This window comes from Melanerpes formicivorus, unplaced genomic scaffold, assembly GCF_026170545.1.
Source record: "Melanerpes formicivorus ecotype bairdi unplaced genomic scaffold, bMelFor1.0.p_v2 SCAF_6, whole genome shotgun sequence".
Lineage (NCBI taxonomy): Eukaryota > Metazoa > Chordata > Aves > Piciformes > Picidae > Melanerpes > Melanerpes formicivorus.
This window is the reverse complement of record NW_027142358.1, coordinates 35,623,620-35,638,103: the sequence shown is the minus strand read 5'-3', so window position 1 is coordinate 35,638,103 and position 14,484 is coordinate 35,623,620. Positions and strand designations below refer to the sequence as shown.

Here is a 14,484-nt window from a genome sequence, read left to right as displayed (position 1 = left end):
TCTGTTTAGCATAACGGATTATGTGATGCCTATAAAACTGCCTGCTGTCAAATTTTTCTGTGTTACTTTTGTTAAGACTAAATTGGACTTTTGACTATCATTCTGATGGTTTACCTCACCAAATAGAAATTCACTCTTCTTTATTACGTTTATAGAAACAAGAAAATGAATGGCAGAAAGTTGATTACCTGCTGGAATTCGCTCAGTGGTTATATTGCAACCAGTTTCCCCTCAATGATGTCATTAAACCTCTGGACTGGGTGGTAGATCTCTTGCTACCTAAGAAATTTTCTATGCCATCCTCACAAGGAGAAGGTATGTGAGAGGTGTATACCCTTCAGAGGAATTTCCCAGCTGCAACTGCCAGGGATATTCTTAATTTACAGCTTGGTTACCACAAGGACTGGATGCAGCTTGGCTGTGTTATCTCCAATGCTCTCTGTCATTTGTTCTGTGTGAGCTTGAGTACATCTGTGAATGCTGTGTCCTACCATGGGGACCAGTCCTCAGGCTTTTGCTACAGTAAGGTACAGCTCCTGCCCTACCTAGGGATTCCTGAGTTGTGAGATGCTGCTGCACCCTTTAGGCATTGGTAAGTACTGATGAGATCCCATTAAGCACACTGGTAAGTGCCCACCTCTGCTTCCAAAGCGAGTGCTGACCGGCTGGGCTACTTGCTGGTTAGGAAATGGTCTTTGGTCACTGTAGAAATCACTGCATTAGGATCAAGAAGACTTTTCCAGTTTGACTACAATGCTACTTAAATGACTGAGCTTAGACTGTCTTTCCCACAGATGTATTTCAATAAGATATCGTTAAAGTGTGCATAAATATTTTCGCTTTCAAATAATAAAGTTAAACTTTTGAACACATTTAAAATATTCTCACTGCAAGCAGAAAAAAGGACTGTACTGAATTTTTTGCCTACAGGACACTTGAAGGTAGACACTGGATCACATGATGCCATGCCCCAGATGAATTTGGAAGATTTGAGCGATATTAAACAATTGGAAGCTTTGTTTAGAGCACAGACATTAATGGCTTTCATTTCTGGCTGTAGTTCTCCTTCTCATCAGCAGCACTGTTTGATGGCCTATGCCTGTATCCTCCGGATCTGGCAGGTGAGGTGGTGTGAGACAGCTGTGTTGTGTTGTTGTTTTGCAATGTATTGGATTACATCGCATTAGGGCAGTGGATTTCACAGTATCTTGGAATTAGGGTGCCAGGTTTCTGGTATAGCTGGTGTGTAAGGATCAGACAAGAAAACTCAGGAAAAGGGAGAAGAGATGTTGCAGGTAGAAGCAGTGGCACCTTCTTTCTCTGGAGTATGTTCATATGTTTTGTGCAAAAGGTTCTAAAGTGTTTGGTTTAAATTTGTTAAAGAGTCTTAGAAGTATCAGAGCTCATACTGAAAACTGCTGGTAGCTCTGAGGATGGACCTTCACTTAGGTTCAGTTGTGTGACAGTTAAATGCAATTGATCAGTTTGTGAAGTTTTGAGAAACAGGGTAGACAGGCAGTGCTCACTGATTAATATTTTCCAACCAGCTTTTCATTGTTACAGCATTTTGAATCAAACAAATCTTTGATTTCTCAAATAGAGTTATGCAGCTGTCAGTGCCAGCTGTAGGACAGTGATAGTCAACCTAAGAACTCATGTTTACAGCTAAACAAGAATAACAACCATGTGGCATTAAAGGAGTGAAGGTTCTGCAGGGTAGCGTAACCTTGTTCTGGAGTACAAAGTAAAGCAGGCCTGAGTGCAGATGTCAGGTCCTCAAACAGGCTCTCAAGTGTTAGGACTTCAGCGACTCAGCAGAAGATGCCAGAATGAACACCTGAATAATCCAAGCCAAGTCAGCTGCCTCTGACTTTTGAAATCTAAAATTCTCACCAACTGTGCAGCATCCAAGATTACATTTATTCTTATTTTTTGTTCTACTCTTGATTCTCCTGAGAAAAATAGTCTTTTCATTTCTTTTATATAACATTCGCTAGTAGCATTATAGAGGACTAATCCAGAAGCAGAACAGTGGCTCTTCAGTCTTGTAGATCACTCTGCCATGGAAACCATCCCTTACAGAAGACTCAGCGACCCAGACTAGTGGTTAAGAAAAGGAATTGAATTTCCAAGTGTACAGGTTAAAAAAGTAGCAGTAGCATTTATCACAGGGAAGATGATGAATTGCATTGTCATGATCATCCTCAATGCTTGCCCAAATAATGTGAGCATCTAGGAGTCTCTCAAATACTGGTTTTCTGAAGAAAGCTCCTGTCACAATATGTAACACTTACTACTAGCTGTAGGTGGTGACTTGCTGTAATTAACATTGCTACTGAGTACTGACAGTAATTGACTAATGTTTTGATTGTCTAGGTATCGCTGTCCGCATCAGGACCAATTGCAAAGTCTTCACAACTTACAGCTCCTCAGAAGGTACAATCAATAAATGCTCCTAAAACAAAGAAGGACAAAAAGAAAGAGCAGCAAGTAAGAGCCCTTTCCTGTGGTGCTCAAACAATCACCTCTGAGAGATGGTTCCCTGGGATCCTTTGTGAAATAGTTCAGATGCTTTCCTGTAAAGACTGCCATAACCTGTGAAGTATTTCTCTGTCTCTCTTGATGGCATGGGCCTGACAGGTCATCAGTGCACAGATAATTTCCCTTTGTCAAAATGCTGTTGTTTTGTGAAACACGCAGCCTGCAGGTCACAGCAGCCCCACCAAAACTCAAAGGGTGCTGAGCAGGTGCTTTTTGTGGATGTTAGCTGAGTGTTCTGTTATCTTAGGTTGAAGTTGTGACAGAGGAGCTGAAAAGGAAACGATCAGTGGATACCTTACCAGCCAGTGTGGAGGAATGGGCTCATTATGACTGTCCCAAGGAAATGAGAGACGCTCTTAAAGAGAAAACAAACAGCTATGGAATTAACTGGGACAATTTCCCAAAACCTGTAAGTACAATCCTCAAAACTCTGGAGCATCTAATATCTAGGAAAAAAATTGGTAGCAGAGAACTATGTTGCTTTTTTGTTTTTCTGTCTGTGCAATAAAAAGCTTCCAGAAGTATTTCTTTGTACCAAGTCTTCATTATTACCTCAAGAAGTGGTGTTCTCTGTATGCTCTGTATTCTGAATGAGCTTAATATACAGGATTAATTTACTGGCTTGCTCTGTACCTAGCTGCTTTTTCAGCTGGGAAGTTTATTATGATTACTTTAGTGACATTTGGAACGTACTAATTTAACATTTATTCTCTGCAAAATGATGTTTATACTGACTGAATGTAAAAAAACATTCTTTTCAGATGTGTACTTTGTATTTTATGGACCTTTTATCTAAAGAGCTACAGAAGATTTTTTGCCCCCACTTGATTCTTCCCATCTTTCAGCTAGCTGAAGTTATTGCTAATGAAGTTGTGGGATGCAGAAGTTTGTCTGATCTTTATCACCTTCGGTTTGTATCCTTTATTTTGAATAGAAAAGAAGCTGGAGCGGATTATCACTTCGCTAAAATGTAACAAGATTTTCTGTGACTTACTGTTTTATATTGGCAACGATTAGTTTTTCTTTCCTATTTTATGCATTTTAATAACATTTTCATTAATTGGTTTGCTGTGGAGTTAAATCCACCAAGTTTCTCTGTTACTGAACATGATCTCCACAAGGAAAGGTTTAAAAGACTCTGAACCCAAGCCTTGTTCATGTGAATAATTTTTGAAATGCCTTTTGTCCCTTAACTGAAAAAGCAAATTTCCATAAGGGTATTACTGTGCAAGAGGCAGACTCCCATTTTGCATCAGAAATAGTCTTTAGCTTAAGAACCCAGTGAAGTATCCCAAATCAGGGCATTCTCTTCCCTACAGCTGTGACACTCTCATGCACTTTTGAAGTGTGTTGCATAATGTTTGCATAACAATGAGCAGTTATAAGCAATAATTGTTGGCTTAATTTGCAGTAGTTTGTGAAATGGCACACCACCTATTTTTGTACTGCCTGAAACTGATCCCACGTTGCAGAGCAGATAAGTAGTGATGTATGCAAATGAATGTGTGCTCATCTGGGTTGCTGCTTGATTAGTGAGTTCTTGTATTACAAGACAGATTTTGCTGTTGCTGACTCTGCAAGGTTTGGGGTTATTTCACGGTATTTTGTTAGTATTTGTGACCTGATTTTTGTGTGATCAGACGGGTGTGCGTGAATATGTTACCCTTCATGCAGTACTGAGAAGTAGCTTAGCACATACACATGGGTGGGATCTTTTGCACACTGCAGTGGGATCACGTTCTGAGTAATTTGGTATTTTCACTACATAATTTTTGCCATTGAGTTGGAGAGAGATGGCTTTGATGGAGGGACTTAAAGGTCAGTTGGATAGGGCTTTGAGCCACCTACTTTAGTGAAAGGTGCCTGTGCAGGTGGTTTGATCTTCAAAATAAAGCATCTAACTCAAACTTGTACTCCTTAGCCCATAACCTCTATCGATGGGCAATTTCAACTAGCTCATTTCCCCTATTTAATTAACATTTTTCCTTATTGGGAATGTTATTCATTACACAGGAAGGGAGGATTGACCAACGTGGAGTGCTGGCTCCTTATGTATATTGTGCTTATTGGAAGCAGCATGCGGATGTTTCTGATTGTTTCTTAAACCTTGATTCTTTGTATTCTTAGAATCGCGCTGATATGTTCAGACCTGAAACTGAGTCAGGCATCTTTGTATCATGAGAAAGCTGCTGGAGAAGCACACATTAGTGAATTGGAACAAGCAATGTAGGTGTTTTCACCACAGAGGCTCTTTTTAGTTGAGACTTTTCCCTACAGTTGATAAGGGGGTTTGGAGGGCAGAGGGGACCAAAACAATGACAAAAAAAACAACCAAAAAACCCCCAGAAAAACAAACTCCATGATCTCTTAACACAGATTTGGTGTATCAGTTGTTACCTTAGATTCTGTGCCTGATTGTTTTATATCTTTCCACAGAGGGAGAAAGGTACCTTACACGCTAACATTTCATGATGAAGAACTCGTGAAATATCCCTGAATGTACTCTTTCTTTCCTGTCATGTAGGTGTAGGCATGAGATTGCACTGAAAAAAGAAAAGCAAGCTCCTACTGAGACAGAAGATGGAAAAGCAGTTTCTGCAGATGGTCAGCTGAGTGGTAGTAGGGATGAGAATATCCTTGCTTCAAGTGAAAAGGTTTTTGTTTCTACTACAGTTTCTTTAATAACTTACTTTTATTTTTATATACTTGTTTGGTTTTAAATATTTTTATACTTGAAAAATACATGGACACACAAGTCACTAAAAATGCATCCTACTTAAATTCTGCTGACAGGCTTCAGCTGGCAGTGAGCTGTTTGGCATGTTTTTATTGTGGGACAGGAAGGACAGAATCTGCATTCGTACACAATACAGCTACTTTTCTACTAATGGGATTTGTCTCTAATGCAAAGCAAAAGAAAAGACTGAGAAGCAAAAAACCCCAACCATTGTGTTTGCTCTTGGTCTTGTTTTCTCTTCTTCCTCTCTCCATTACATCACTGCATACTGTTTTGCTCCCTCTTACACACTGTTTTAAAGAGATGCCAATACTTAACTGTGCTGTTCTGTCTCTTCTTTAGGATGATGATTGCCTTACTGATATTCTTGAAGCTTACCTCCACCTCCTCTCTATTATGGGAGTTCTGTCTGTGTTTTCGTCACATCATTCTGCTCTCTTTGTATATTTGTCCATTTTTGTGCATGTAAAAAATTTGCTTTCCTAATTGCTAATCCCTCTTGTGTCACCTCTTTTATCCCTAGCAAGTAGTTTCTTTATTTGATTTTTTTAGTTACTACCAAGAATCAACTTCTTCACAACAGTAGCTGATCTTACAGTACATACTTACTAGTTCAGTGCCTTTTGAAGAGTATGAAATCCAAATCTCACAGTAAATGTGTATGACCTGTAATATAATGCTGAATTTCAAAGTTAGGGCAATAGTGCTGGACTGTGAAATGTATCAGGAATAGAGTGTCATAGTTAGTATCAATGTATATTCCTCTAGTTTAGTTTTTAAAGTGGTGAAGGAATAATATTTTGTTGTTTTTCAGGCTTTTGAGTTCAATGCAGTAGCAGGAAAAGGATCGAGTGCACTTTCTTTCCCTTACCTGTGGATAGAAAAGGCTGAAGTACTGATCCAGCTAGGCTTGTATCAACAGGCAAGACTTCTGCTTTCAGAGGCCCACGGTGCAGCTCAGGTACATCAGAAACTAAGTAGGAAAAGAACATTAATAAAACCTGGCAGAAAATGTTCATTTTGATGCAGTCATTCCTAATCATCATCATCAAATTGCAAACCCAAACTTTCCCCTCTTTCCACCCCAAACCTATGTTGTTTGAGTTTCAGCACACACAAGGTCTATATTTAAATATGTGGCACTTGAATCCAACTGTGGAAACTGTCTGAAGATTATTTCAGCTGTGAAGTAGTCTCAGCATCTCTGTCTGCTTTGCAGTGACCTTGGAAGATGTGCGAACATGGATTTTATTATGGTTCTTCTGCTAACTGTGCTTTGATTGACACTGAAATTATGATGTCATTCTAGCAGATTTGGAATAAGTGTCTGTGTGTTCCACCAAATAAATCCACATCACCTTGTTATTACAAAGAGATTACTTTGTTCTTCCTACATCTCCTGTTCTCCATTATAGCTTTCATCTTGGCTGTATGGACTGAAACAGAATTACTGCAATAAATCCTTTACTTTAAAAAGTGTAATTATGCTGCTATTCCACATCATAATTTTTCTTACATGGGCAAAAACTGCCTATGTGTTTGTCATGAGTCATGAACAGCTTGACCAACAGTACTTGAACAATGGCAACTAATAATATTTAAAGACCTCAGTAATATGTGTCTTGTGATGTAGTGTTGTACATTGAGAGCAGTTCAAAGGACATCCGGGAGGACAGTGGTTTTTATGGCAGGATTTCTTGCTAATACCCTGTGTGTATGCTCTAAGGTACTGTGCATGTGGCTCTTGGGTACTTCTAGTATGTAGTTTGTAACTAGCGTACAGTAGCACTGCAGGTTTACTGGAGTGTCAGTGTATCGAGACCTCAGTTGACAGAAGGCTGTCCTCACCACATGGCTTCATCAGATAACAAGTGACAGCAGATCCAGACTAAGTGATGGCAGGAAGAGGGCTTATAGGAGGAGGTATGGCAGCACAAAGAAGTACAGAGCGTAGGGGAAGATTTCAAGTCCCTGATAAGAAGTTGTTTATGTTTTTGGAACAAAGCAAAGTAATAAAAGGAGTAACTAAGGGATTGTGCAGACAGTTGAGGAAATAACATCCCCTGATTTCTGTGCCTGTGCAGAAGTTCAGTCTGAAAGGTGAAGAAAATTAAATAGAAACAACTGTAGTACATCTTTTGTATATAGGTCACATCTTTCTTCCTAGGAACTGGGGGCCCTGCATGATGTGTCAAGGTGCTTGTACTTACTTGCTGTATTGGCCAACCTGGAGAGAAACCACGGGCAAGCTAAAGCACTCCTTGAGAAAGCACAGCTCCTGGGAGGAAATGAGCAGTTTTGGTACAACAGTACTCTCAGTCTAACAGAAGCAATTTTAGAGGGAGAGGAGGAAGGAAGACAGAGCATGGTAAGGAAGTTTTTTGGGTTTGATGCTGCTTTTTTTGCAGCAGTGGTGCCTCCCTCTGTTCACATTAATGTGTTCATTTTCCACATTTAATAAAGATTAGAACTTCCAGTATTGTTTCCTAGCATGCATTTGCCTTACAAATATCTTAAATAGTTGTACAGATACTATGTCTAGATCCTGAAAGGTACTACTGTATGTATTAAACCCCTTTTCTGATGTCACGTGCAGGCTTGTGAGATACTGGAACACACTGTAGGTGTGCTCAGATCTGCTTTAGAGAAGAGACCCAACAGGCAGTCAGAGTTGGGTTTTGTAATTGCATCCCTTGAAGCCAGGTAAGTGCCCAGCCTCTACTATGAAGCTCCAATGCAGATGCATGGTGGGTTTTACCATTCATCTTTATTTCTGTAAGATGCATTCTGTGGATTCTTTACTATCTTTTTTTCGCAGTAGTTTATGGTTTTCTGGTTTTTATTTAAGATTTTCTTTCCAATTTCTTCTCATATACAGCCCTACTAAGCATTCTCTTAGTAAGGCAGTTCAGATACCACAACCTCTTGTGCATAATTTGTGGTGTAGTTTGCCCCACAGAGCAAGATTCCTCTGCCTGTGCAGGGATGTCTGAGCAGATCCTTCCACAACTCCACTGTGGTCTGCAGTATGGACCTGCTTCTCACCATAAACCAAGGGTAAAACTAAACAAGAAACTCCAAGCACAGAGAGGTTAAAATGTGTGGGTAAAAGGATGTAAGTGTGTAACACCTACACTTCCTTCTCTTACAGAAATGTAAACTTTGGGGTTGGAAGGGGGAGCCTCTTAGTCTTCTCAGTTCAACAGATTAGGCCTGGGCAGTTTGAATAATGAGATGCATGGAACAAGTGACATTTCTAATCTGACAATACAGTATTTTGATTTCTTTTTTCAGGACCAACTGTAATTTTAGACCACAAACTCAAAGAAATTCTTACACTTTCAAGGAGAACAGAGAGAAATATGTCTGTTCTCAAACACAGCCTGTGCTTTCTGACTGCTGTCTTGTCCTGAATTTCTATTCCTAGGAAAACAGCCATTCAGATACATTCTATGGCAGTTAATGCTGAGCCTTGTCAGTTGCCACATATGTTACAGGAGTCTTACAATAAATTAGTTCAAAGTGAGAAGGACTTCTTTCACTATGGGCATAAACACTGCAGTGCTGAGATCCTGCTGGAATGTGCAAATGTGCACAGGTAAGATTACAGCTCTCATGGCTGAGGTTTGAGCAGTGCACAAAATGTATGGTTTGCATTTTCACAGTCCAGTTAAAGATGGAGACGAGCAGAGAATATTGGCAGGGTTTATATCTTGGTGTTACATTGCTACTTGCATTTTTGATGTGTTAAACAGTGTAGGGATGAAAATTCTTTTCACTGGAAGAAGAGTGACTCTTATGGTACTAGTGATGTTCCTGTCACAACAAAGTACCAAGGTCTCTAAGTCAGCTTTTTGTCATCCCATTTGTAAAGGCATTTTGGCAGCCATGCTCATGTATTTGCAGGCTTCTGCAGTCCTTACTGTTGAAAGGTTGTTGAGAAATTGCTGCAAAGAGCAGTATTTCAAAACATGGTATGCCTTCACTCCCAGCTCTTTCCAAGCTGTCCCCATGTGAAGTCTTGTACTTGGCTATTCTGCCAGTTTGTGCCTGGTGAATACAGACTCCAGAACAGGAGCTGCCTCTCTTTGTGTCTTGCACTGTAGCAGTGCAGCTCCAAAGAATGAGACCTTGAAAAAATAATGATGTCTGCATGTTAGTATTCAGTTCACTTGTCCTACTGGAACATTTAGAAAAGAGGTGCAAAATCAATCAGGTTAATCTATTAATTAGCTAATAATATGTTACTCTAATAATTTTATTACATGTGTGTAATAGCATTGAGATCATTACACTGCTCACCCCTACCCCCTTTTTTACATTAGTTCCTTTGATGTTGTGATGATTTGTTTCAGGATGGTTGCCAAGCAGGAAAGAAGCAAAGAAGCAAAACATAATCACTATCTGGATGCTTATAGCTTAGCTCAGAGGGCTGTGTCTGAAACAGAGGAAGTGTTCCATGATGTTTGGAGCTTGTTTGCAGTTAATGAGGTATGGATATTTATTTGTATTTTTCTGATCAAGGAAAGAAATCTGATTTAGCTGCACTGCTCACTTACTCTTGGGTGAGTCCTGAGAGCTCCACACCATACTATCTTCGTATAGTTATAAACATTGTCTGAATGTAGAAGGAAGCATTGCATGCCCAAACAATTTACAGTGTTCAAAGAGAAAGAGAGAAGCAGAAATTAGAGGATTTGTTTGTTCTTTATCAGTCTACATGTGGAGATGTTTCTGTTTCTCTAAGTGCCTCACAGTTTTAAGATTCTCCACCATAAAGTGTTTGTTTTTCAAGAGAAAGAAAAGAGAATAATATGTAAGTAATAGAATAGAATAGAATAGAATAAACCAGGTTGGAAGAGACCTTCAAGATCATCACGTCCAACCTATCATCCAACACCACCTAATCAACTAACCCATGGCACCAAGCACCCTGTCAAGTCTCCTCCTGAACACCTCCAGTGACGGCGACTCCACCACCTCCCCGGGCAGCCCATTCCAATGGGCAATCACTCTCTCTGTGTAGAACTTCTTCCTAACCTCCAGCCTGAACTTCCCCTGGCGCAGCCTGAGACTGTGTCCTCTTGTTCTGGTGCTGGCTGCCTGGGAGAAGAGACCAACCTCTGCCGGCTTACAACCCCCCTTCAGGTAGTTGTAGACAGCAATAAGGTCACCCCTGAGTCTCCTCTTCTCCAGGCTAAGCAGCCCCAGCTCCCTCAGTCTCTCCTCACAGGGCTGTGTTCCAAACCCCTCACTAACTTCGTTGCCCTTCTCTGGACTCGTTCCAGCAAGTCAACCTCCTTCCTAAACTGAGGGGCCCAGAACTGGACACAGGACTCAAGGTGTGGCCTAACCAGTGCAGTGTACAGGGGCAGAATGACCTCCCTGCTCCTGCTGGCCACACTGTTCCTGATGCAGGCCAGGATGCCATTGGCCCTCTTGGCTGCCTGGGCACACTGCAGGCTCATGTTCATCCTACCATCAACCAGCACCCCCAGGTCCCTCTCTGCCTGGCTGCTCTCCAGCCACTCTGACCCCAGCCTGTAGCACTGCATGAGGTTGTTGTGGCCAATGTGCAGAACCCGGCACTTGGATGTGTTCAATCTCATGCCGTTGGACTCTGCCCATCTGTCCAGCCTGTCAAGGTCTCTCTGCAAAGCCTCTCTACCCTCTAGCAGATCAACTCCTGTCCCCAGCTTGGTGTCATCAGCAAATTTACTGATGATAGACTCAATGCCCTCATCCAGATCATCAATAAAGATGTTAAAGAGGATGGGGCCCAGCACTGATCCCTGGGGGACTCCACTACTGACTGGCCACCAACTGGATGTGACACCATTCACCACCACTCTCTGGGTTCGACCATCCAGCCAGTTCCTAAGCCAGCTCAGAGTGCTGCTGTCCAAGCCATGGGCTGACAGCTTGGCCAGGAGTTTGCTATGGGGGACGGTGTCAAAGGCCTTGCTGAGGTCCAGGTAAACTACATCCACAGGCCTCCCCACATCCACCAGGCGGGTCACCTGATCATAGAAGGAGATCAGGTTGGTCAGGCAGGACCTGCCCTTCCTAAATCCATGTTGGCTGAGCCTGATCCCTTGGCCATCCTCTAAGTGCTGTGTTAATGCACTCAGGATGAAAGCTTGTGTTCAAAATCATGCATTTCTTGGCCCCTCAGTTTAGGAAAGATGTTGAGATGCTGGAACATGTCCAGAGAAGGGCCACAAAGCTGGGGAGGAGTCTGGAGCACAGCCCTATGAGGAGAGGCTGAGGGAGCTGGGGTTGCTTAGCCTGGAGAAGAGGAGGCTCAGGGGAGACCTTCTTGCTCTCTACAACTCCCTGAAGGGAGGTTGTAGCCAGGTAGGGGTCGGTCTCTTCTCCCAGGCAAGCAGCACCAGAACAAGAGGACACAGTCTCAAGCTGTGCCAGGGGAGGTTTAGGCTGGATGTTACGAAGAAGTTCTTCATAGAAAGAGAGACTGGCCATTGGGATGTGCTGCCCAGGGAGGTGGTGGAGTCACCATCACTGGAGGTGTTTAAGAAGAGACTTGATGGGGTGCTTGGTGCCATGGTTTAGTTGATTAGATGGTGTTGGGTGAGAGGTTGGACTTGATGATCTCAAAGGTCTCTTCCAGCCTGGTTAATTCTAGTCTAGTCTAGTCTAGTCTATTTTGGATCATGAAGGCCTGCAGCCTGCTTTGCTAGTGTGTACCATTATTATAGGCTAGCATCCAGGGCTTTTTCTGCTTTGCCTTGTTTAAAAAGCAAGCATTTTTGTGCAGGTACCAGAAACATTATGGAACTCCTTTGTACCAGGTACATGACATGTGCAAAGCAAAAACCTAGCTGCTCCTTTTCTGTGCAGCTGCTTGGATTGCTTGGTCATTGATTTGACACTGACATTTGAGTCACTCACACACCTTCATCACAGTATCCCTGACCTGTTCAAGTATTTGCTTCTTCAGTTAAAAGAAATACAACATTCTAACTTCTTACCAAGTAAATACATGAAGGTATCTGAAATGAGAATTCTGCTCTTCTGAATTTCAGACTGGAAATATCAGTATCCCCTTAATGAGGCAACTAGCTAACAGGAAATTAAATCTTGTAGAAATTGTTTTGGATATTTTTCATCTTATTATTACTGAGAGAAAGCTTAAAAAAATGGGAGAAGCGTCATCTCATGAACTCGTGGAGGCCTTCCTCAGGGGAACTGCTGAAGATGATGCAGCAGAACAGGTAATGCAAAATATTTAGTCCTGTGATTCGCCTGTAAAAGGTGTGGCAAAGTTTCCCCTGATGTTTTCTATAGCAGAGCCTCTTCCCCTGCAGAGGAAGCTGGCACCTAGTCACTGGTGTGGTTTTACAGCAGAGAAAGCTCACGTGTGTAGGCTTTGCCTTGGGGATGGTTTATTGGGGTTTGGGGATGGTTTATTGGGGTTTGGGGTTGGTTTTTGTTTGGTTTGGGTTTTTTTTTTCTTTTTTTCTCAGATTTTGTTTCTCAAATGCACAGATTTAAAACCCACTAAGACTAAGGTTTTTGGTTGCTGTCTTCTTTCTGAAGCAGTTTTAAGCAGAACTGATGAAAAGGAACATAAGAGTTGCACCACTGGAGCAAGCAGTAATTCTGGCCCATTGTTCTATCTCTGACAACCAGAATGGGCAAGGCAGTTGCAGGAGAGCACAGTATCCCCACTGCTCTCAGCAGTACCCTCCCCTCAGTACCGGTTGCTGTTTGCTCATGGGTATTACAGTGTGCTTTGTGAGTGAATTTGTGCATCTATTAATGACACCTGGGTTGCAGTTGAAGGCATAATCACATCTTACAAACCTGAGAGACTGAAAACAACAGACAGGCTGAACTGAGATTCCGACTGAACTGAAGCTAAAATTTAAAGTTGCATTCTACCAGTCTACCAATGAAATTCATGTAGAATATCTGTTTTCATTCTTACACCAAAACATGCAGCCAGAGTATTCCAGTAACTGTCCCTTTCTTAAAGGCACAGCCTAAAACAGTCACAGCATGTAAATATATGTTTACACTTTTTAAGTATCTTTCTCTAGGTGTAGGTATAGATGAGCAAATAAACACAGTCCTGTGTTTTCTCTAGGCCTGGGAGCATATGGAGCACACTGTGGGTCATGTTGCACTGGCTCAGTTAGCAAACATACGGCATCTTTGTAGAGGCTGCCCTGACATCAAATCCAAATGCCTGTGCCTCACTGGAAAAACTCTCCATTTGCTTGCCATCGATGTAGATCCTGTACATTCAGAGCTTTACTGGGAGCCAGATGTTATGGTTTGTAGTCTTTTCTGTAAGTTGTGTAAAGTTGGTACACCAACAGGTGTTTTTCTCTGTAGACACCTATAGAGGCTTTACATACTGCACATAAGCCATAATAAAACGTACCGAACCAGGCAATTTCAAACACCTCCACCCACGTGCCATCCTCAGGTAGATAATTGTTTTATGCATTCCTGAGATATGCTAGTTACAGTATTTTCAAAAGAGAGAGAAAAACATAGATCCTTGAATGCCTTAAGGGATAGGTTGGTCTTTGAATCCATGCAAACAAGAAGTAATGGTCTGTAGATTAAAAGCCCAGATCCCTAAGTTCCTTTTGTCTTGTAGGAAGAACACCATGTAAGAAAAGGAAAGCTGACTGACTCAGTATAAATTCAGTGATAAATTAAATGTCAGAAGAAATTAGCCGAAGACAAGTATCAGAAAAAAACCTGAGAGTCATATGGCTGTCATAACAAACTGAGAAATATTCATGCCTGGTAGTATTAAACCTCTCACCATCAAGGCATACATACAGTGAGATCATGTCTTTTATGATGAGTTCCATGCTCACCTAGGCCTCCGTGAAGGAAATTAAGCCAGGCCTACTTAATGGAATGATTAATTATTCTTTTTTCCTACTGTGCTGAGTAGGAAGAAGCTAAATCAGACATTTCCAAATCTTCCTTGATGGTATCAGAATGTGGTGAACAGGGAGTGACAGACAGCAATTTGCCAACTGAGCAGCATCAGTATGATGAGTGTAGGAGGAAAATACTGGAATTAAAGGTATGTTGTGCTTGCATTAGAATGTGAATGCTTCCTTTTTATGGAGTAACATTCACCCTACCTTATCAGTTCTGTTTGCACTGATGATGGAAATGCTTCTAATGTAAATTTCTGAACCACCCAAAACCCAGCT

General features: G+C 41.6%; 1 protein-coding gene across 1 annotated transcript in view; it reads left to right on the top strand.

Moving 5' to 3' along the window:
- Positions 1 to 14,484, top strand: part of CFAP46 (cilia and flagella associated protein 46) — a 66,350-nt gene that overhangs the window by 34,563 nt on the left and 17,303 nt on the right. Inside the window, exons 26-40 of the mRNA XM_068140474.1 lie at positions 156 to 315; positions 931 to 1,121; positions 2,377 to 2,490; positions 2,789 to 2,950; positions 3,303 to 3,451; positions 4,669 to 4,767; positions 5,066 to 5,195; positions 6,093 to 6,239; positions 7,446 to 7,646; positions 7,875 to 7,981; positions 8,706 to 8,876; positions 9,634 to 9,769; positions 12,325 to 12,513; positions 13,389 to 13,577; positions 14,217 to 14,351. Coding sequence (XP_067996575.1) covers positions 156 to 315; positions 931 to 1,121; positions 2,377 to 2,490; positions 2,789 to 2,950; positions 3,303 to 3,451; positions 4,669 to 4,767; positions 5,066 to 5,195; positions 6,093 to 6,239; positions 7,446 to 7,646; positions 7,875 to 7,981; positions 8,706 to 8,876; positions 9,634 to 9,769; positions 12,325 to 12,513; positions 13,389 to 13,577; positions 14,217 to 14,351 — 2,280 coding nt within the window. The remainder of the gene's footprint in view (positions 1 to 155; positions 316 to 930; positions 1,122 to 2,376; positions 2,491 to 2,788; positions 2,951 to 3,302; positions 3,452 to 4,668; positions 4,768 to 5,065; positions 5,196 to 6,092; positions 6,240 to 7,445; positions 7,647 to 7,874; positions 7,982 to 8,705; positions 8,877 to 9,633; positions 9,770 to 12,324; positions 12,514 to 13,388; positions 13,578 to 14,216; positions 14,352 to 14,484) is intronic.